The sequence below is a fragment of the Gekko japonicus genome, unplaced genomic scaffold (assembly GCF_001447785.1).
Source record: "Gekko japonicus isolate JY-2015 unplaced genomic scaffold, Gekko_japonicus_V1.1 scaffold250, whole genome shotgun sequence".
In the NCBI taxonomy this organism is placed as follows: domain Eukaryota; kingdom Metazoa; phylum Chordata; class Lepidosauria; order Squamata; family Gekkonidae; genus Gekko; species Gekko japonicus.
This window is the reverse complement of record NW_015167538.1, coordinates 945737-969771: the sequence shown is the minus strand read 5'-3', so window position 1 is coordinate 969771 and position 24035 is coordinate 945737. Positions and strand designations below refer to the sequence as shown.

The 24035-nt window shown below is 50.3% G+C and overlaps 1 protein-coding gene across 1 annotated transcript in view; it reads left to right on the top strand.

Moving 5' to 3' along the window:
• The window catches only part of STX1A (syntaxin 1A), a 70452-nt gene that overhangs the window by 23638 nt on the left and 22779 nt on the right, over window positions 1–24035 (top strand). The window contains exons 2-3 of the mRNA XM_015413538.1: window positions 2621–2698; window positions 5529–5628. Of these exons, the coding sequence (XP_015269024.1) occupies window positions 2621–2698; window positions 5529–5628 (178 nt within the window). The remainder of the gene's footprint in view (window positions 1–2620; window positions 2699–5528; window positions 5629–24035) is intronic.

Here is a 24035-nt window from a genome sequence, read left to right as displayed (position 1 = left end):
CCCCCCATGCTGCCCTCTACAGAATCCACCCCCCAAACCTCCAGGTATTTCCCTCCTTATAGCTGGCAACCCTACTTTCCCCTCAGTGCCTGTTGGTAGGCAACTAAGCTTGGTCCTGTCACCTACTTTGGCCTTTGGGAGAAAACATATTGGGGCCAATCCTGATAGGGTTGCCAACTCCCGATGGGAAATTCCTGGAGATTTGAGGGATGGAGCCTGAAGAGGGTGAGGTTTGAGGAGGGGTGGGACCTCAGACAGGTACAATGCCATAGACTCCACCCTCCAAACCACTCAGTCCCTCATGGGGAACCATTGTTGCCAATCTCCAGGTGAGGGCTGGAGACCACTCAAAATTACAATTGCTCTGCAGAAGGGAGGGCGGAAGTCAGCTGAAGTCAAAGGGGCAGATAATGGTAGGTTGATGGTTAGCTGCGAAGGAGATGGGGTTGCCAACTCCAGGCTGGCAAATTCCTGGGGATTTGAGGGGTGGAGCCTGGAGAGGGTGGGGTTTGCGGAGGGGTGGGACATCAGACAGGTAGAATGCCATAGACTCCACCCTCCAAACCAGCCATTTCGTCCTGGGTAACAATTGTTGCCAATTTCCAGGTGAGGGCTACAGATCACTCAAAATTACAACTGCTCTTCAGGTAGCAGAGATCAGTTCCTCTGGAGAAAACAGTGGACTCTGTCATTATACCCTGCTGAGGCCACCACAGCAAATTGACACTGTTTGCCCAAAGCCAGAGCACTCCCCCAGAGCCTCTTTCTAGATCTCGTTGTATTTATTTCCACAACGGGCTTTATTCCTAGTAGACTCATAGAGTTGGAAGGGGCCATACAGACGATCTAGTCCAGGGGCGGCCAGACTGCGGCTCGGGAGCCACATGTGGCTCTTTCACACATATTGTGCAGCTCCCATCAGGGCGGCTGGGGAAGCGAAGGGGAGGCATGCGTCCCCAATCGGTTGTTCCTTCCCCAGCCAGTGTTCCCCTCCCTGGGTAGGCTTGAGGTGAGGGGAGCAAAGAAAGCAACTTTAACTTTAAATGCATTCAAAAGCGCCCCCCTCCCCGCTAGCTTGGAGAAGGCATTTGTCTCTTTAAATTCCTTCGCCAAGCCAGCTGGGGTGGGGTGGGCATCTTGGAGGACACATTTAAAGGTAAAGTAAGTTTGTTTCCTTCCTTCCTTCCTTCCTTCCTTTCCCACCTCACTCCCCTCCTCCCTCCCTCCCATCTATTTGCTTTCTTTGTTTTTCTTTCTTTCCATCTCCTTTATTCTTTCCCCCCCACCTCCCTCTCCCTTTCTCATTCTCTTAGACAAATAAATATCATTACCAAACAAACAAAATCATTGGACAAATAAATATCATTATAAATACCTGTTTTTACCACTTTTTTATTTTTGGCAGTCTCATTTCACGTTAATAAAAAGCAAAGTTTGCATATATTTCAATTTAAAACGTGTGTAATATTTGTTCATGTCTTGCGGCTCTCAAACATCTGACATTTATTCTGTGTGGCTCTTACATTAAGCAAGTTTGGGCACCCCTGATCTAGTCCAACCCCCTGCCCAATGCAGGACCAGCCTAAAGCATCTCTGACAAATTCATCTTGCTGGAACGATTTAGTGGATGAGAGCTGGCACCTGACTTGGTGAGCAAGACCAAGAAATTCCTTTAGCCCATTTTGCTCTGGATCAGGAGCCAGGGGAGTCAGGTGGCCAAAGCTATGGTTTGTTGGAGGGATCTTTTACTGGACGGCTTTGTCAGTTTCATGGGTTGAGGAGGTGAAATTGACAAGGCAGGTAAGCTGAAATTGACGATACTCTTTTCAAGTAGTCACTTAGGCTCAGGCTAAGGGGGAGTGAGAGCCTTAGGTGGCTGGGGAGACCATGGTTCAAATCCACATACAGCCATGAAGCTCAAAGGGCGAGAACTTGGGCCAGTCATTCTCTCTGCCTCTCAGGCGAACCTCCTTGCAGGATTGTTGTGGGGATAAAATGGAGGCAGGGAGAACCATGTACCTGTGAGAATACCAGCTCTTTGGTGGTAGGGTGAGATTACAATGCAATTGCAAAATAGATGTTTTCAAGTCTGTGTTTTCCCTAAGAAAAAGGTGAGTAAACTGGTTCAGATGTAACATTTGGGACTTGGGGGCTTTTGCAGGAAGATTCCAATACAGCAAAGAATGAATGAACGGAAGTAACAGAATTTTTAAAAGGCAACTATCGAAGTTCAGGTATAATGTGGGGGAATGTTTTAGGTTAATAAACAATGTTGGCTCCCAATACCAAAGACAAACCATAATCTATCTGCACAACAACAATGCATGATAAACTAAATCCATTAAAAAAAAAAAACACCCTAACAACTAGTAAACCCTCCTTTAAAAAGAAGTAAAACACAGAGTTAACCTTGGGGCTATTATAAAACTCAAGATGAAAGTGAAAACCCCCCATCAAAGTTACGGTGAAATCACAGGGGCTGTGCAATAGGCACCTGCTAGGACACTAGAATTTTCCTCCTTCCCAGGATATCATTTTGGTTTCCTTTCCACCAGTGTTCTCCTCAGGTGCCTTCAGATGTTTGAGCATGGTTTTAGAAATGGTGCTGTTTGTGTTGCAGGCCAAGGACAGTGATGACGATGATGAAGTTGCTGTTGGAGTGGATCGGGACCGCTTCATGGACCATTTTTTTGAACAAGTGAGTGATCCTGTTTTCAACTGTAAGGTGCATTTGGGAGCAAGGCTTCCTCTCTTGCTGATACCCTAAGAGTTGGCTGCCTATTGCACATGAGTTGGCAGCCTTGCAACTGGCTGATCTGGTGTGTTTGTGACGTCCAACTGCTCAGCCTAGAACTGCTACCAATAGAATGCTGGCAAGCAGTGAAGGCCTGTGACATGGCCTTGTAGTCAGACCTTTGATTTGTAAAGGCTGGTATTGTCTATTCTGACTGGCAGCGGCTATCCAGGGTCTCAGGTGGTGGTTTTCATATCACCTACAACCTGATCCTTTTTAAAAACTGGAGATGCAAGGGATTTAACCTGGGGCCTAGTCCGACACTTTAACCACTACACTACACCATACTGGCTCTCATAAGCAGGGCACTGAGGCCAAAGCCCCTCTCCTTGTTGCTGTCCCCAGAACAACTAGCATTATGAGGTACGCTGCCTCTGAACACGGAGGTTCTATTTAATCACCATGCAAAGCAGATGCTTCTACCAGTGAGACATGATCCCACCATTTTGACTAGAAAGAATTACCAGTGAGTGTGGTCTTGAAGGACAAAAGTTAATGAAATTGTGCTTAGAAATTTATAAGACAAGATACAGACTTATAAAATTAAGGATTGGATAGAGAAAGGAAGCAGACAGAAGCTCAAATCCTTCTCAGCTAATACTAGAACTTGGGTGTTAACGGGCTGTAGATTCAGCAGAGAAAAAAAGGAAGCTGTCCTTCACCCAATGTACAATTAAGCTGTGGAACTCACTACCACAAGATGTGGTGGCAGCTAGCATCGATGCCTTTAGAAGGAAATTGATGGAGGGTAGGTTCATCGATAGATGCCAGCTATGGTGATTAAATAGAACCTCCATGTTCAGAGGCAGTGCACCTCATAATGCTAGTTGTTCTGGGGACAGCAACAGGAAGAGGGGCGTTGGCCTCCGTGCCCTGTTTATGAGAGCCAGACTGGTATAGTGTAGTGCTTGAAGTGTCGGACTAGGATCTGCATAAACCCAGGTTCGAGTCCCCACTCTGACATGGAAGCTTGCTGGGGGACCTTGGGCCAGTCACACACTCCCAGCCTAGCCTCCCTCACAGAGTTGCTGAGAGAATAAAACTGAGGAGAGGAGAGAACAATGTAAGTGGCTCCCATTGGGGAGAAAGGAGGTCTATAAATAAAATAAACAGATAAATAAACAATAGGCAACCCAGGGGCATCTGGTTGGTCACTGTGTAAACCAGAAGGCTGGATTAGATGGACCTTTGGTCAGATCCAGCAGAGCTCTTCTTATGCTGGAAGGAGCAGTCCTAAAGGAGCTCTGCTGTCTCAAGCCAGCCCCGAGTGGTCGCAGAACTGGCTTCACTTTGAGAATGCTAAACCCCACCTAAGAATCTACCGCAGAAGAAGGGTGTGTTGCATTCAGAAGGAAGCTGTCTAGTAGTTTTGTCTGGGAAGTTCTCTAGAAAATATTGGTTGTAAAATCACAGTGATTCTTGAAAAAAGAGGAAACTGAAACAGGAAGATATCCACAGCTACCTGTCGGGTCGCTGGATTCTTTGTGGATGGATTTTGATTGTCATACCGCTGAGACCTGTGTTCCCTCTAAGCTGAGTTAGTGTGCACTAGCTCGCAGTTTTTTAGCCTCCAGCTCACACATTTTGTCTTAGCTCAGGAAGGAGGGCTCCAGAGCAAACTAATTTATGCAGCAACCAAATCGCTCACTCACAACTGCAATGCCAGCAGCTCACAAAGTAGCATTTTTGCTCACAAGACTCCACAGCTTAGAAGGAGCATTGGCTGAGACACGCTGAAGTATTATATATCTCAAAATTTACTGTTAGTGAGAATTTATGCTCAAGAAGATTGGGTTCAATTCAGTAGAGAGTAACTACAGAACACTGGATTGTAAAGATTCCCCACAAGTACTGTGCTACAATGTATTATGGTGAGGATTTCAGTTAGAAAATATACAGTTGCAATATCCTCAAAGGTATGGTGAAAACCTGGAAATCAGAATTGTTAACTTCAGGGGTCATTTCGTAGAAAAAGAGGTGCAGGAACTCATTAGTATAACTCATTAGCGTAACTTATTTGCATAGGACACACCCTCTGACATCACCGGAAGTCTGTCAGAAGGCAACACCCACCACTCAGGCTCCACTGGACTGTTTTGGATTGCTAGCTATTGGGGGGGGGGGGGGGGAAACTTACGATCTGTCCTCAGAGGAGGGAGAGCTTGTATCTGAAAAAAACTTGGTCTTAAAGGTGCTACTGGACTGTTTTGGATTGCTAGCTATTGGGGGGGGAACGTGCAGATCTGTCCTCGCAGAGGAGGGAGAGCTTGTACCTCAATAAGACTTGGTCTTAAAGGTGCCACTGGGCTATTTTGGATTGCTAGCTATGGGGGGGGGGGACACGCGCACATCTGCCCTCACAGAGGAGGGAGAGCTTGTACCTGAAGGCTGGCCAGGGGGGACTCTGCAACTTACCTGGCTGCTTCTTGTGCCTCCTGGCCTGACTGAGGGCTGCTGGGAGCAGGGGGCGGGGCTTGTTGCATGTGCCCACCCCCAGGGCTCCTTACTGCCAGAGCTCTGCTCCTGTGCGCTCCCGCAGGAAATTACCCCTGGTTACCTTAATGTACTGTATGCATTGGATACATGTATACTTCGGTAGAATACATCAAGGTTTTATTCATCATGGTGAGTGTCGTTCTTTTGCAGTGTAGTCCACCGGGAACCCGGTTTTGTTAATTCCACTAGAGAAGCAGTAGGCCTTTCTCCTCACTCCCGGCCTCTTTGCTTTCCCCAGGTGGAAGAGATCCGGGGGTACATCGACAAGATTGCCGAGAACGTCGAAGAGGTGAAGCGAAAGCACAGCGCCATCCTGGCAGCCCCCAATCCTGATGAGAGTGAGTAAGGCCGCCTCGCATCTCCGACACACATCTGGCTGGGGAAGGCGCGTCGGCTTGGCAGGGTTTGTGAGGGGTGGTGGGGAGGAATCCACAGTGGTTTGCACTCAGAGAAAACCGACTTGCTGCAGGGGAAGCGTGGGAGAGTGGCGGGGTTTACTAAGCCTGTGGGTGGAAAGGCCGTGGGTAAGTTATGTAAGCCGGCAACCCAGAATCCCCTGCCAGGCACAAGGGTTGCCCACGTGGTGCTTCAGTGATGCCACCAAGGTGGGAGCATGGGGCAGCTGCCAGGCAGCTCTGAGCCTACACAGCCACCTCGGTTTTCTGTCTGTCTTGGCCAAAAGCCCCATTTTGCTCTCTGCCTGCTCCTGAGTGGGGCTTCCTTTTCTCTGGCATTGCCCCCCCCCCCCATGTGGATCTCTGCAACTGTTTAACCTCCATTGTGGCTGGCTTCTGACTTCCTCCGCTCCCCTTCCAAACAATAGAGCATTCTCTCCAGTGGCAAGAGCCCGCGTCGGGTAAATATCAATTAACTCCCTCGCCTGATTCATACAAACAGGCTTAAAAGCAAACGGCTCTGTAATTATCTGCGCCTTAATTTAGACAGGAGGGTTAGGGGAGCTCCTGTCCGTCTAGCAGCATGGAGGCGACAAAGCTGCTCAGCATGGAAAACTGGGAAGCCTGACGGGGCATGAAAGGTCCTGCCCCACCCCCACCTGGCCTACCACCCTTGCCAGAGCTGACCCAGTTGTGCTGACCCAGGATACATTGAGGGGTACCAGGGATACCCATGGTTTATCGGAGGGTTAGGGAGTTTTTGCCATGCTGGAGAAGGGAACCAAAGGCATGCTGCAGAGTGTGGGATGTAGGGATGGGCATGAACCGGGAAAATTTGGTTCATGGTTCATGGTGTGCCCCGTTTGTGAATTTTAAGCCGTGTCATGAACCGGTTTGGTTTGTGATGCAGTAGAATGACCCCCCCCCCCCCCGACATGATAGAGGCACCAAACTCTCAGGATCTCCGGCTGATTCCCTTCTACTTGCCCTCCAAGTTTGGTGAGTGCTGGATTTATGGGGTCTGAGTTATGTCCCCCCAAAGAAGGTGCCCCAAGGGAAGTGCTTTCTGGGGAAATGACTGCCTGTCTGAGGAAATGACTGCCAGGAACTTCGTGAAGCACGAACCGGCTAAAATTCGTCACGGACTTTAGTTTGCGAGCTGGTTTGTGCCCATCCCTAGTGGGATGCTTTGGAGCTAGTAATGCAATGACTGCCCCTGAAGTGTCTGTGTGGATGCAAACAGTATTGAAGGACTTTACTGGTGAAGGGTTAACTGGTGAAGTTTTGCTGCTATTTGGAACAAGAGGTGTGTGAACACAATTCCACAGTATCTGTGCCACGCTGGGACTTGAAGCACCCAGAGCTAGACCAAGATATGGAGCAAGGGTTGACCTCTCCAGGGGCATTGTGGTTGGTAGCAGGGAGAGATGGAGCTCGGCTGGGCTGGGGAGACGAGAATCATTTCAGCAGAAGCCATTGCTCTGTTCCCTAGGAAAGCTAATTTTATTTGTGCTGTGTTGTCTTCGAATGTTCAAAAGGGCATTTTAATAAGGGGAATGGGGTTGTACTAAATAGAATTGGCCAGGAAGGGCCCTTTCATAAAGGGAACACAGTTGTAGCTTATTGCCTAATTTATTGTGCGGATTGCCTTGTTTGTACTGCACCAGTTTTGGAATCCAGTTGCTGCATTCTTTACAACGTATTTTACACCGTTTCCTTTATTGCCTTGTTTTCCTAACTCTGTGATCCGCTTTGAGTCATGGCAAGGAAGGAGAGTAAAATCAAATCGATAAATAAGGGCCGGGCATGGCCAGTTCAGAGGCTTCCGACTCCTAACGAAGTGATGTTTACTGCCGGTGGCTGGCTCCCAGTAGCAGACAGCGGTGAGGCTGCCGGCTCATCCCCACTTTCTTTCTCTGGCTTTGCCTCTGTTTCTCTGGCACTTTGGGATCTGACTTGCTGGGGTGATGAGCCAGGGCTTAGTGGATGGCGGTCTTGTCTCCATAAGGGGGGGGGGGGGGCTGACTGGCTGGCTGCCCTGTCTCCGATGCCTGGCCTGCCGCCCTCGTTTTTGATGCCCACAATCCTGCTGGAGTCCTGTACGGATGCCAGCAGTTTCTCTGCTGGCTGCCCACTTTGCAGCTTGCTGGCTAACTGCCTCCCTCCCTCTCTCCCTCCTTCCCTCCCTCCCTCCTTCCCTTTCTCCTTTTCCAAGTTTGTCCTCCCACAGAGCTTTCTCTCAGGCTTCCTGCTGCCCAGGCACCAGCAGGGCCTGTTTTCTCCCCTTTCCTTTTTCTCCCCTTTTCCTGATCCCTGAGACTCATTTGTGACATAATGGGATGGGGTCTGGTAGGGTTGCCAGCTCAGGGCTGGGAAATCCCTGGAGATGTTGGGGGTGGAGCCTGGGGAGGGCAAGATTTCAGGAGGGGGGGGACCTCAGTGGGGCAGGATGCCGTAGAGTCCGCCCTCCAAGGCGGCCATTCTCTCCAAAGGGACTGATCTTGGTTGTATGGAGATCAACAGTAACATCTCCAGGTACCACCTGGAGGTAGGCAACCGTAGGGCTCGGTGAGGTCACATTGAACCGCTTTGTTAACGATGCTTGCTTCCACACACCACTAGGGATGTGGCACACAGTATCTGTGCGCAGTCGCAATTGTGCGCCTCTGAAGAGACGGGCTGTTTACCAGACTGAAAGATAAAAACAACCTGGAACGTTAGCTTTGAGCTTAAACATAAAAGTGTTCTTGAGCTTTTAGTGGCAGTTATTGCCTCCCCTACCTAGTTGTATGTGTAATAGTTGCCACGAGCGGGCACGCATAGAACAAACCGTAGATCTGCGTCACACCATCCAATACGGATCCCTCGGAATTACAGCTCATCTCCAGACTGTAGAGATCAGTTCCCTGGGAGAAAATGGATCCTTTGGAGGGTGGACTCGAGGGCATTGTACCCCGTTGACTTGGCTTTCCTCACCAGGCTCCATTCCCAAATCTCCAGGGGGTTACCATCCTGGATCAGGCAATTGTACCTCCCCATCCCCCACCGGTAGCCAGGGGGAACCTGGCATCCCTATCAGTTCCTCCTGGAGAAAACGGATGCATTGAAGGGTGGACTCAATGGCGCTGAGGTCCCTGTCCTCCCGGGGCGTCAATGCTCCCTCTAAGCTGTGGAGTCTTGTGAGCACAAATTCTAATTTGTAAGCTACTGGCATTAAAGTGGTGAGTGAGTGATTTGGCTACGGCATACATTAGTTTGCTCTGGAGCCATCCCTTCCTGAGCTAAGACTAAAATGTGTGAGCTGGAGGCTAAAAAACTGTGAGCTGGCTCACACTAACTCAGCTTAGAGGGAACACTGCCGGGCGTCATCCCCAGATCTTCAGGAGTTTCCCAGCCGGGATCTGGCAATCCTACCCCCCCATCCCCCGCCAATGGCCAAAGGGGACCTGGCAACGCTTCTACCCAAAATGAAGGAAAAAGACACAAAATGGTGCAGAGGGAATGGAATGTTTCATAGTTATGCAAGTCCTGCGCATTTTGCATTTCACAGACAGCTTCGTCAGGGGAAATCGAAATCTTTCCGATTCTTTTCCCCTGCCGTTCCCATATGTAGCGTTTTGTTTCTTTTTCTTGGTTTTGCCTTGGTGTGCCCCCCCCCCCCGCTGCCTTTTTCTTCAACTCTCCTACCCGAGCAGAAGGGGCGTTCTTATGCTGATAGTCGGAGTCCTTTGTGGGTTACAGTGCAGTCCTAAACAGAGCCACACCCTTCGAAGCCCACTGACTTCAGTGAACTTGGTAGGGTTTAACTCTGTTTAGGATCGCACCGCTGGTGCACCTACATCCTTTTCTTAACAGATGTTGCAGGGCATAAGGCCACGGGGTGGGATTCACAACTGCACCAGGAAAACTGGAGTGAGGGAGACCAAAATTAATCAGTGCCTCAAAGGGGAGATTCCTAAATAATGCATGCTTGCAAATCTCTCCCTCTGTCCTAGAAATTATCCCCTAACAATAGGTAGGTAGATAGGTTGTGGCTACTCTGTGGTAAGGGGGGGACGGACCCCTGCGCACACACAAAAGATTTGCAATCTCGACACTGAGAGAAGGGATTATTCTTGGCTCAGATTTATTTAGATCTTCCCAAAGACGTTGCTTTTTGTTGTGAGAGATGGATGGTGGGGATTAAGACTGCCCGGGTATTACGCCCCTGGAGCCCTTTGGCCCTCTGCAGTGGAGAATTTCTTTTTCTGCAGAGAGAGGCCCTGGCGTTCAGGCTGGCCTGAGGAGTTTGCCTCTTCAGTCCTTTAGCCAGTTTTTATGGAGAGGGTGAGAGTAAAGGTTTGACAGCAGTTATCCATTTGTGAGTACAAGGTATTCTGCACACGCTCAGAGGCATGCATGCATTCACTCTCACACGCAAGGTGATTTGCCATGAGTGATTGAAACCATTTAGCAGGCCAAGAGAAACTGGGCATTAACTTTTCTGCTTCTGCCCCTCCTATTACTGAGGCAACCCCCCCCCCCCCAATGCAAACAGAGAAGGCAACTGCCAAAGAGTATAAATCTCTCTCTAGCTTTCTACGCAATATTCTCACAACACTGCGGGCGTTAAAAGAGGACAGGAATGGTGGTATAATGGCCACAACAGAAATCCAGCTTCTTCTAGCTCAGTAGATCCATTTTAACAACACTGAAAAATTCAGTGCTGGCAACTTGAAGGAGGGGGGAAAAACCAGATCCTTAACTGAGACTTTTGTGTTTCCTGGCTCCCTAAGCCCAGAATTGTCCTGGTCTGGGTTTGAAGAATATATTTAGATCAATCACTCAGACGTGGCTGCAAAATGAAGCTCTTATTAGCTTTAAAAGATAAAGTTTACTAATTACTTAGGGGGGAAAAGAAACTGGGAGTTCAAAACAAGGAACATCCTGTCTAGCTCTCTGATCTACATCTTGTCTCTGTAAAGGCTAAACCTCGTGCTGTGCCTCAGGCGAGAGTTAGAAGAAAGCCAGCAAAACTTTCTCCGTGCCTCCACCCCGGGACATCCTCAGACCTACTGATTAGCCAATAGACAGTGCCAATACCAGCTCATTATGCACATTGTCATGTACACTCTAGTGCAGATCTCTCTATTGGTCCTAATCTAACTAACGAGGAATTAGCATACACAACAACGTTAATTCTTTCATGACATCAGGAAAGGAGCTCGCTTATATCCCAACAGCTGCCCTATTAAGAAGGCAGTACACAATGGAACCAAACAAGACAGGAACAAAGGAGAAAAAGAAACATGTGAATAAATTTGACTGGGATGGAATTAACTGACTCAGCTTCAATTAGCCTGCAGCTTCCTGCCCACATTCCCTCTAAGCAATCAAACGGCTTGCACATTTCCCCTTGTATCTCTGCATTGGAAAGGGCTGGAGACTTATATGAAAGCTGGGACTTCGGTGACGAGGCATTTTGGTGGGGCATTGCCCCCAAATGCCCCAGTCTGCTCTGTATCTATGGGGATGTTACATTCGAACGGGAAACTTCCTGGCTTATTCTCTCAATGGCAACCCAATATTTATCTTCACTAACTTCTAAAGTTCCTAGTAGTGGATGGGGCCCCAGCTGAGACTGGGACCACTTCACAAAGGGAGCGGGTTTATGTCTTCCATCCAGTGTTCCCTCTAAGCTGAGTTAGTGTGAGCTAGCTCACAGTTTTTTAGCCTCCAGCTCACAGATTTTTGCCTTAGCTCAGGAAGGACGGCTCTAGAGCAAACTAATTCATGCAGGGGCCAAATCGCTCATTCGCAGCTTTAACGCCAGTAACTCACACAGTAGAATTTTTGCTCACAAGACTCCACAGCTTAGAGGGAGTATTGCTTCCATCCCTGCCATTTTCCTGATCTGAAACAGTCCTGGGGAGCTGCTGCTTTCCCTGCTGGGGAAACATAAGGTGCTATTATGGGTACCGGTTGCCAGGTCTGGGTTGGAAAATACCTAGAGACTTTGGGGGTGGAGCCAGGAGAGGACGGGGTTTGGGGAGGGGAGGGGCCTCAGCATGGTGCAATGCCATAGAGTCCCCCCCCTTCAAAGCAGCCATTTTCTCCAGGGGAGCTGATTTCTGTCAGCTGGGCATCAATTGTAAAAGCGGGACATCATCATCATCATCATCATCATCATCATCATCATCATCATCATCATCATCATCATCATCATCATCGTACCTTTATTGGCATTGTAAAGGGGGGGGGAAGCGGGACATCCCTAGGCCCCACCTGGAGGCTGGCAACCCTAGTACCTGTATGCTTACCCCAGCAATCTGAATCAGAGTTGAGCACCTGCATATCTGATGACTGAACTTTAATAAATGCTGGGAGCTGCAGGCACAACCCAGCCAACTTCTTGTCTGGCTTGGTCCTCTAGTCCCACGTGGGGAGATTATTATTTTGTGACTGGACTCTTCCCCCTCTTCCCCACCAACAAGAGCCAGTTGATCCCTAAGGGTCGATTCACACATGCATGTAGAATATAGGATGGATTTGATTTCAACTCTGGATTGCTCTTTGCTGTAGAGGCAAATTTCCTCCATTTAGGGTTGCTAACCCTGGGTAAGGAAATACCTGGAGATTTGGGGTGGGGCCTGGGGAGGGTGGGGTTTGGGGAGGGGAGGAACCTCAACAGGGTATGATGCAGAGGTCATTTCGGGGGGGTTCGCGGGGGATTGCAGTTCCACCAGGTGTCCGGCCCTCATTCAGCCAGGAGAAGGCAGGAGAAGAGGGAGGGTAAGTTGCTTCCTCCCTGCCTCTCCCCACCCCTGCCTGCCTGGGGCCAGGGAGGGCCTTCGCGGGGCTTCCTTGCACTCCCGCTCGGGAGTGGAGCTGCAAAGCCAGCGGCGGCGGCCAGGACAGTTGGGGGCGGGGTGTGTGGCCTTATGACACACTTCCGGTGATGTCAGGGGGTGTGGCCTTATGACACACTTCCAGTGATGTCAGGGGTGTGGCATATGCTAATGAGTTATGCTAATGAGTTCCCCTAGCTCTTTTTCTACAAAACGACCCCTGGTATGATGTCACAGAGCCCACCCTCCAAAGCAGCCATTTTCTCCAGGGCAACTGATCTTGGTCATCTGGATATCCATTGTAATAGCGAGCGATCTCTAGGTGCCACCTGCAGGGTGACAACCCTATCCATCAAGGAGTGTTGTTTGTTTGTTTATTTATTTATTATTACATTTCTATCCTGCCCTCCTCGCGGACGGGTTCAGGGCGGCTCACAATCAAGGGCACCATGTGCCAAATATAAAACATTAAGAACAGAATAAAAACAACCATATTTAACAAAATAAAGCGCTCAGTGATGTTGATCATTCGATCGAATCAAGATGGTGACCTGTAGGTGTTACCCAAAAACCCGATTCAGCGGTACCGATCCATCACGATACTGTGGCTCGATCTTTATAATGGGCCATCTCATTACCCCATTGTTACCACGAAATAGTTGTTGTTGGTGGTAGTGGCGGCTCCTAATTAAAAGCCTGGTGGAAGAGCTCCGTCTTGCAGGCCCTGCGGAACTGTGAGAGGTCCCGCAGGGCCCTGATCTCCTCCGGGAGCTCGTTCCACCAGGTAGGAGCTGCCACTGAAAAGGCCCTGGCCCTGGTTGCCACAAGCCTGGCCTCCCTGGGGCCTGGGATCCCTAATCCGTGTTGAGCCCCTGACCGTAATGCTCTCTGGGGTATGTATGGGGAAAGGCGGTCCCTCAGGTATGTCGGACCCTGGCTATATAGGGCTTCAAAGGTAAGTACCAGCGCTTTGAAGCGAGTTCGGAATACTATTGGCAGCCAGTGCAGCGCTTTCAGCACAGGCCGGATGTGCTCCCCTCTAGGGAGGCCCATCAAGAGCCTGGCTGCAGCATTCTACACTAGCTGCAGCTTCTGGATTTGCATCAAGGGCAGCCCCATGTAGAGAGCATTACAGTAGTCTAATCTCGAGGTGACCGCCTCATGGATCACTGTAGCTAGGTCATTGCGATTGAGGAAGGGAACCCACTGCTGAATCAGCCGGAGATGGTATAAGGCCGACCTGGCAGTGGCTGCCACCTGGGCCTCCATAGTTAAAGAGGAATCCAGGAGCACTCCCAGACTCCTAACCTCCGACGCTGGCACCAGAGGCACCCCATCAAAGGTCGGGAGAGGGATCCCTATCCCCAGACCACCCCGACCCAGGCACAGGACCTCCGTCTTAGCTGGGTTTAGTTTCAGCCGGCTCAGTCTAAGCCAACAGCCACGGCTTGCAATGCCCAGTTCAGATCTTCTGGCCTGGAGTCCGACCAGCCGCCCAACATCAGATAGAGCTGGGTGTCATCTGCATATTGATGACACCCTAGCCCATACCTCCGGGCGATCTGGGCAAGGGGGCGCATATAGATAGTTGTTGTGCAGAAGTGGATTGAATCTGTGATGGGGCATCCACACCGGGTGTTGGTGTGAGTGCGGAGGCCTTGGGAGGGGCTGCATTGCGGTGATGACCCTCTGGGTCCTTCCAGATGATGAATGGTAGTGTTAGCATTTAAGGGGGGGGGGGCTAGATCCAGCACAAGCCGCCGGAAGGAGCAAGAACGCCAACTGCCTGCCTGTAAATTAAAACCCACAAAGAGAGAAATGAAATGGGGGCGGGTGTAGCGGTTTGAGAATTCTAGAAGGACCAGAGGGACCCGAGTCTAAATTCCTATACTGGCATAAAGCATATTGGGTAGGGTTGCCAACCTCCAGGTGGCACCTGGAGATCTCCTGATGCTACAGTTGATCTGCAGATGACCAAAATCGGTTCCCCTGGATAAAATGGCTGCCTCGGAGAGTGGACACTAGAGCATTATACCCAGGGCTTTTTTTGTAGAAGAAGCCCAGCAGGAACTCATTAGCATAACAGGCCACACCCAACTGCAGAAACTAATTAGCATATTAGGCCACACCCTGACAGTGCAGCTCATTAGCATATTAGGCCACAACCCCATGCCTTCCCTTGGCTTGTCTGGGTGCCCCGTGGCTGCAGGGAGCCCAGACAAGCCGGCCCTTGGAAAGGCCGGGGAAGGCACAGGGAGGCATTTAAATGCCTCCCCAATCCTTCCAGCCCCCCCCCCCGGCCTGCCCACCTCAGAGTCGCTGGGGAAGGGGGTTGCTCTCCAGGCCTTCCTTCTGTAGCCACGCAGGCAGAGGTTTTGGCTGTAGTAAAGGTAAAGGTAAAGGTTCCCCTTGCTCGAAAGCCAGTCGAGTCCGACTCTAGGGTTGCGGTGCTCATCTCCGTTTCCAAGCCGAAGAGCCAGCGCTGTCCGAAGACGTTTCCGTGGTCATGTGGCCGGCATGACTAAACACCAAGGCGCACGGAACGCTGTTACCTTCCCACCGAAGTGGTACCTGTTTATCTACTTGCAATTTCTTCCTTTCGAACTGCTAGGTTGGCAGGAGCTGGAACTAGAGATGGGAGCTCACTCCGTCATGCGGGAACTCGGGTCTCGAACTGCTAAACTACCGACCTTCCACAGCCTGCAGTTCAGCGTCTTAACCACTTGAGCCACCGCAGCTCCAGAGGGCTTTTTTGTAGAAAAAGCCCAGCAGGCTCATTAGCATATTAGGCCACACCCTGACAGTGCAGCTCATTAGCATATTAGGCCACAACCCCATGCCTTCCCTTGGCTTGTCTGGGTGCCCCACGGCTGCGGGGAGCGCAGACAAGCCAGCCCTTGGACAGGCTGGGGAAGGCACAGGGAGGCATTTAAATGCCTCCCCAATCCTTCCAGCCCCTCCCCCCCGGCCTGCCCACCTCAGAGTCGCTGGGGAGGGGGGTTGCTCTCCAGGCTTTCCTTCTGTAGCCACGCACACAGAGAAGTTTTGGCTGTAGTGGGCGTGGCCAATTGTGAAGCCAGCCGGAGCTCCATTCCTGTGTGTTCCTGCCCCAAAATAACCCTGATTATACCCCACTGAACTCCCTCCCTTCCTCAAACTCTGTCCCTCCCCAGCCTCCGCCCCCAAAATCTCCAGGTATTTCCCAAGCCAGAGCTGAGCGACCTTGGGACAATCACTTTCTTAGCCCGATCTACTTCAAGAGGGTTGTTGTGAGGAAGGAGATGTGGGGACTCCTCTCTTCCATGCAAGCACCCTGAGTTCCCTGGAGAAAGAATAGGATAAGAGCGTAATGGATAAAGATAACTAATTAAATCATCTGGTTTATTTTTCCAAATTTGTGTGGGAGTGTTTATATTTCTTTTTCTTCCCTTCTTCTTCTAACACTTCTGTCCCACAAATGCCACACGGAGGCTGCTCCTGTGCTGGAGAGAAAAACCTACGCACAAATTCCAAACATAATGCAAAGTGGTTAACAAGTGGAAATATTGAACAAATAATTTAGATTAATTATTTTTAAATAAAAGATTGATAAGGGTTGTAGATGATTCAAAAACATTTTTTTTAAAGTAAGGTTTTGGCTTGTCTGTGCACACTCGCAGAGGAGGGAGAGCTTGTACCTGAACCTCTGCCCTCTGCAACTTACCTGGCTGCTTCTTGCTCCTGGTGGCTGCTGGGAGCAGGGGGGTAGGGCTTGTTGCATCTGCCCGCCCCCTGGGCTCCTTACTCCCGGAGCTCCGCTCCTGTGTGCTCCCGTAGGAAATGACCCCTGAACACAACCATCAACATTTTGGTGTGGGAAGGACTGCCTCACTTTGCAGAGAAGAACCACCCACCAGGTCACCTTCAGTTGCTCCTTCTGGTATCACGAGGGACCATCCGACATCTCTCTTTCTAAACCTGCCCCAGACACGTTAGCATATTAGCCATCTTGTTTTTGCCCTGGTAGCCTTTGGCAAGCATGCAGGAGTCCAGAAGACTGAAGCAAGTGCTGCAGGTGTAGTGCAGCCAACAAACAGAGAATCACCTGCATGCCTGAATCAGCGGCTATAGTTAGGGCTGCGAATTTCAGGCAGGGTTGTGCATTTCCCTCCACTGAGTAGCCAATGGAAACTTTAGTTAATTAAGGTGGAGGGCAGGGTACGAGCCAGTTTGGTGTAGTGGTTAAGTGTGTGGACTCTAATCTGGGAGAACCGGGTTGTATTCCCCACTCCTCCACTTGCACCTGCTGATGTGACCTTGGGTCGGTCACAAGCTCTGGCACAGCTGTTCCTGAAAGAGCAGTTTGTGTCAGAGTTCTCTCAGCCCCACCCACCTCACAGGGTGTCTGTTGTGGGGAGGGGAAGGGAAAGGAGTTTGTAAGCCGCTCTGAGACTCCGAGTGAAGGGCGGGGTACAAATCCAATCTCTTCTTCTTCTTCTACTTAAGGGCCCCCTTTTTGGAGCAACGATTGTGTTTCTGTCAGGCTGCACTGATAAAGACTAGACAAAATGTATGTGTGTATATAAATGTTTTAATGTCTTGTTGTTTGCTGCATTGGGGACCCTATTTGAGTGGAAAGGCTCTTTGTGTGTGTGTGTGTGTGTGTGTGTGTGTGTGTGTGTGTGTGTGTGTGTGTGAGAGAGAGAGAGAGAGAGAGAGATGTAGCAACCCTATGAATTAACAGTCTCCAAAATGTCCTAACATTAACAGCCTTTGTCAGGTCTTGCATAGAAAGACATGAAATATTTAACAAGAGCAATAAAAACATATGAGCATAACACAACAAAGGAAGAGGGACAATAAAAGTTTACCGGGGGGGGGGCGGGAGGGGGGGAGCATGCCAAAGGAAACAGAAAAGTCTTTACCTGCAGGGGAAAGACAATGACTGAGGGAGACAGATAACTCTCCCTGGGGAGGGAGTTCCGAAGTTTTGACTCCAGAAACGAGAAGGCCCTGCCCTTTGTTTTGTTGCCTCTGATAATAGATGCTCTGTATATCACCATACATGCTATTTTGCATGTTGACAGTGCTACTTAAATACTTCATAACAACACAAGTGGGCCTCTTTGGTGTTTGGTGTATTGCTTAAGAGTGAACATAAGAAGAGAAGAAGAGATTGGATTTATACCCCACCCTTCACTCTGAGTCTCACAATGGCTTACAAACTCTTTTCCCTTCCCCTCCCCACAACAGACACCCTGTGGGGTAGGTGAGGCTGAGAGAGCTCTGACAGAAACTGCTCTTTCAAGAACAGCTCTGACAGAACTATGGCTTGCCCAAGGTCATCCAGCAGCTGTGAGTGGAGGAGTGGGGAATAGGGTTGCCAAGTCAGAAGCTTACTGGAGCGGGGGACTCCCGGCCGTCATCTGGAGCATGCGCGCGCCGCATCCACATCACCCAGAAGTGACGCGGGTACGCCGGGCACGCGGGGGGGAGGGCCAGGACCATCTGAGGGAAAACCATAGAGTTTTCCCTCGGATGACCGTGGCCCCACCCCCAGCGTGCCTGGCGTACCCGTGTCACTTCCGGGTGACGTACATGTGGGGGTGGAGTTCCCCCCGGGGCCCGATCCGCTGGCGGTGGGGAATGGGCCTCTGGGGCCGGGGGGACTTGGCAAGCCTAGTGGGGAATCAAACCCGGCTCTCCCAGATTAGAGTCGGTGCACTTAACCACTACACCAGACTGGCTAAGAACATAAGAGAAGCCAATGCTGGATGAGGCCAATTGGCCATCCAGTTCAACACTCTGTCACACAGTGGCCAAAAATACCAGGTGCCATCAGGAGGTTCACCAGTTGTGTAGTGGTTAAGAGCAGCAGGGCTGTAATCTGGAGAACTGGGTTTGATTCCCCACTCCCCCACATGAAGCCAGCTGGGTGACCTAGGGTGAGTCACAGCTCTCTAAGGCCCACCTACCTCACAGGGTGTCTGTTGTGAGGAGAGGGAGGGAAGGTGATTGTAAGCTGCTCCGAGACTCATTTGGGTAGTGAAGGGTGGGGTATAAAACCACCCCCCCTCCTCGTCCTACTGACACCTCTACATAGCTTGAACTCATCACATCTTGGAAGCTAAGCAGGGCCAGCCTGGCTAGTATTTGGATGGGAGACCACCAAGGTAGTCCAAGGTTGCTACACAGAGGCAGGTGATGGCAAACCACCTCTGAATGTCTCTTGCCTTGAAAACCCCATGAGGGGTCACCATAAGTCAGCTGTGACCTGATGGCAGAAATAAAGAAATCAAAATTATGTACCTATATTCCCTTCTTCCTCAAAGGAGCTCACAGTGGTGTGTACGTGACTCTCTCCCTTGTTTCTTTCTTCAGAACAAGCCTGTAACGTAGTTAGGAGAGGTCCAAGCTCACGCAGTCCGCTTTATCCCGGAATGGAGTTTTGAACCTGGGTTTCCCAGGCCTTAGTCTGACAGTCCTCACGGACCCCCACCTTCAAATGTAATCGATGTAACGTAAAGGTAAATCTGCTAAAAAAGCCATTCCTAAACAATCCTGGGCATCATCAAGAAAAAATTTTCTCCTCTCCTCCACCAGGATCTAATGTTCGAGAGTCGAAGAAACAGGCATGCATCTGATAAAGTGGATTCTGCACCATAAAATTTTATGGCAAAAAAAGGGGTGAGAAGTTATTTAAGGAATAGGTCATTTGACTGGGAGACGGACCTCCAGGTTGGCCAGTGACCCTGGAGGTTATTTTGCCTTCCTCTGGGAGGAGGAGGAGGAGGAGGAGATGATTGGATTTATACCCTGCCCTTCACTCAGAGTGGCTTACAGTCTCTTTTCCCTTCCCCTCCCCACAGCAGACACCCTGTGAGGCAGATGGGGCTGAGAACTGCCCTTGAGAGACCAGCTCTGAGAGAACTTGTGACTGACCCAAGGTCACACCAGCAGTTGCATGTGGAGGAGCGGGGAATCAAACCCGGTTCTCCCAGATTAGAGGGAGTGGTAGGGTTTTTTTTGTGTGTGAATTTCTTGCATTGTGTAGGGAGTTGGACTAGATGACCCTGGAGGTCTCTTCCAGCTCAATGTTTCCTCCCCTGCAGCCATACCTTCCCTCCGAGGAATCGCACCCTGATGAGTTTGCATCTGTTGCGAGAGATGCTTCAGCCGTCCTGATTGGAGCCCCCATCAATCTTGAGCTCTCCGAGTCCTGCCACCCACCTGCTTATTAGATTTCTGGCGTTTCCGGGCCTTGGATTGTTATTAATGAGCAAGACAGGCCAAGCACAGCAAGGCTGATTTTCTCAAATTGGGTTGGGGCCTTATTAGCCCAACAATGACAGCCGCCTCCCCGCTCCCTCTGCTTGCAGGACAAATTGGTCGCTGGAGATGTTTTTGTGTTTGAAAACCTAAAGATTTATTATTATTAGGCAAGGGATGGTGATGTCCAACAAGCAAAGGAAGTGCCTTCCGAGTGCTGCTAGCTCTGCAGCAATCCTATGCAAAGTTATTCCCTTCTTGGGCTTAGAAGGGTATAGGTCTGTTTACGATTGTACTGTAAAACGGGATTGCTCTTTGGGATGTTCCAGCACCGTTGGTTGAGGGACAACAGCCTGCCTTATTTATGCATTATCCTCTTCCCCAAGAGAAGGTGGTTTGCAATTAAGAACGGATTTGATCTAGAAAAAAATAATAATCCCCACCAATGAAATGCAAGAAAGAAACTGGAAAGTGAGCAAATGGTCTTTTGTGTGGGAGAAACGCTACCTACTTGGGAGTATTGTGTGAAAAAGTGAATGTGTTCTGTCTCTCTGCAATTGAATGGCTTGCTCTTACTTTATGAGCATTGAGTGCTAGTGGGTACAAGCATCAGAACACAAGGGAAATGGTCCTGTTAAATCAAAAACTTGAGATGGGTTGACTCAGTCGAGGAGGCCGCGGCAGGCCTGTAGCCAGTATATTTTGTTGTGGAGCATATTTTTTTCTTGTGGGGTAACCAGCATGAGGGAGTGAAGGACTTTGTAACATATTATATCTATGGATATATGTACCAGTACCGATGCTGCAAGGAGCTGCGGTGGCTCAAGTGGTTAAGACGCTGAACTGCAGGCTGTGGAAGGTTGGTAGTTCAGCAGTTCGAGACCCGAGTGTGCCGCATGACGGAGTGAGCTCCCGTCTCTGGCTGCAGATCCTGCCAACCTAGCAGTTCGAAAGCAAGAAATTGCAAGTAGATAAATAGGTACCACTTCAGTGGGAAGGTAACAGCGTTCCGTGCGCCTTGGTGTTTAGTCACGCTGGCCACATGACCACGGAAACGTCTTCGGACAGCGCTGGCTCTTCGGCTTTGAGACGGAGATGAGCACCGCAACCCTAGAGTCGGATTCGACTGGCTTTCGAGCAAGGGAACCTTTACCTTTACTTACCAATGCTGCATCTGATCAATATGCCAGAAGTAGTTAGGTTATACATAAATGACATGCAAGTATGCTGAAGTATGCAAGGCTGTATGTTGGTGTGGCATTCAGAAGAAATCTGAATTTCTGTTTCACGCCCCTCCCCATATCCACCTACCTTGGCACCCCTGTTCCCCTCCCAGCCCTTCCCAAGGTTGATTCACTAGTCTATTGCTTAAGAATCAAAACCCCATGCATCCTCCCTACCCTCCAAGCAACCAAGCCACCTGTTTCCTTCCCCACACCAATCCCCACCCATGCGTTTTGTGGGACGTGGCTGTAAATCAAGGGGGCGGGGCCCCAAGGTGCCCCAATGTAGCTACCGGCATGAGCCACGGCCCTCAGTTTGTGAGTCCTGAGCAAGGCTGTTAATTGGGCTGCCAACCTCCAGGTGGTGGCTGGAGCTCTCCTAGGATTAACAACTGATCTCCAGGTGACAGAGATCAGTTAACCCGGAGAAAATGGCCTCTTTGGAAGGAGGACTGTAGGGCATTGTAATCCGCTTAAGTCCCTCCCCTCCCCAAACCCCGCCTTCCTCAGGCTCCACCCCTGAAATCGCCAGGTATTTCTCAACCCAGAACTGGCAACCCTAGCTGTTAACGATAGGATGTTTTGGAGGTTATTAATTCGCGGGGTTGCCATAAGTTGACTTGACGGCCCTTAGCACCCACAAAAGCCAAAAACAAACAAAAACCCTGCAGCTTCAAGTCTTTCCTGGATCCCATAATTTGCCCCCTCGAACCCCTCTGTGTTCCTTCCGCACCTGTTTAGCTTTTTAAATGTTTTTCGGAGCCTTCTGTGCATTTAGAATTGCATTAATATTTTAGGACCCTCCTTTAAGGTGCTTCTGGCGGCTGGCCTGGTTATGCCGAAGGATTGTAAAGTCCTTGAGGCTTAATTTCCACTTCAAACAGATCACTAATCTGTCTGATGCAAAGGAAAACCGAGGGGGCTTGGCTGTGGGGAGTGAGCCCCGGCAAGTGCCAGCTTCCACTTAGCTGTTTGCAGAGGATGCAAACGGGAGACCTTTTCTCTGAGAGATCCAGGGTCTGGCTCCCTCCATCTTCAAATCCTCCCCCCCACCTCTATTTTGGAATGCAAGAACAGAGACCCCAAGGGCAAGCACTGAGGCGGCATGTTGGGCCTTAACTACAGGACAGAAGAAGAAGAGACGAAGAGATTGGATTTATACCCTGCCCTTCACTTGGACTCTCAGAGCGGCTTGCAGTCTCCTTTCCCTTCCCCTCCCCACAACAGACACCCTGTAAGCAATGTTCCCTGTAAGCTGTGGCGTCTTGTGAGCAAAAATTCTACTTTGTGAGCTGCTGACATTAAAGTTGTGAGCCAGCGATTGGGCTGCTGCCTAAATTAGTTTGCTCTGGAGCCCTCCTTCCTGAGCGAAGACAGAAATGTGTGAGCCAGAGGCTAAAAAACTGTGAGCTAGCTCACACGAACTCAGCTTAGAGGGAACAGTGCCTGTGAGGTAGGTGGGGCTGAGAGAGCTCTGACAGAAGCGGCTCTTTTTCGAGAACAGCTCTTATCAGAGCTATGGCTTGCCCAAGGTCATCCAGCAGGTGCAAGTGGAGGAGTGGGGAATCAAACCCGGTCCTCCCAGATTAGAGTCTGCGCACTTAACCACTACACCAAACAGGAGTTGGCAGCTGCAGGTGGTGGCGCTCCCGCATGTCCTTACAGCAGCCCCAGAACTGACTGAGGCCGTGTCCTCATTGCCTCCTTGGTGCCACCCAAGACTCTGTCGCTCTGCCAGTGTTGCCTGGTTACGTTGGTGACATTCAGCGTTCCCATGCAGGTGACGGCGATTATCTCCTCTCCAGAGGGCAGGGAAGAGAGCAGTCCCACCTGCCGCATCTGCACCAGGGGAAGAGGAGGAGGGCTAAGAATCCATGGGAAAGTGGCTGGAAAAGGCAGCTCAAACCAGCCCTCCAGGGCGTGGGGTGGAGCCCCTGTCTTAGGAGGGAAGGCGGAATTAAAGATGATTATATATTATTATTTATTTAGATGTTTATACCCTGTTTTTGTCCCCAGTGAGTACCCAAAACGGCTTACGCTATCCTTTGCCCTTCCTCCATTTTATCCTAGGGTTGCCAGCCTCCAGGTGGGGCCTGGAGATCTCCCACTTTTACAGCTGATCTCCAGCTGACAGAGATCAGCTCCCCTGGAGGAAACGGCTGCTTTGGAGGGGGGACTCTATGGGATTGGACCATGCTGAGGCCCCTCCCCTCCCCAGACCCCACCCTCTCCTGGATCCATCCCCAAAGTCTCCAGGTATTTTCCAACCCAGACCTGGCAACCCTATTTTATCCTTACAACCAGGGCTATTTTTGGGCAGGAATGCACAGGAACGGAGAGTGGCTTCAGAGTTGGCCACACCCACTACAGCCAAAACCTCTGTGCATGCATGGCTACAGAGGGAAGGCCTGGAGAGCGACACCCCCCTCCCCGGCAACTCCGAGACAGGCAGGCAGGCGGGGAGCCTGGAAGGATCAAGGAGGCATTTAAATGCCTCCCCATGCCTTCCCCAGCCTGTCCAGGGGCCACCTTGCCTGGGCTCCCTGCAGCCACGGGGTGCTCAGGCAAGCCAAGGGAATGCACGGGGGTGTGGCCTAATATGCTAATGAGATGTGTTATCAGGGGTGTGGCCTATTATGCTAATGAGCTCCTGCTGGGCTTTTCCCACAGAAAAAAGCCCTGCTTACAACAACCTTATGTTAAGCTGAGAGAGAGAGAGTGATCAGCCTAGGGTCAATCGGGGAGATTCCATAGAGAGCGGGGATTCGAAACTAGGTCTCCCAGATGCTAGTCCAGTGATCTCACTAGTACACCACACTGTGTTGCCACAGAAGAAACCTTGCCTCCGGTTGCATCTTATCTTGCTTCAGAATACGGAAACACACTCTTAATCGGTGGGAAGGTTCAAAGGGGTGGTGGAACAAATGCTGATAATAATAAATGACTGATAATGGAACAGACTTGAATAGTTGGTGAGCCATCAGGTAAAAGGCTTATTGTGTGGCTGCGATCACATGTGCCTTTAGATCCGACATAGGTGTGAATGCCTGAC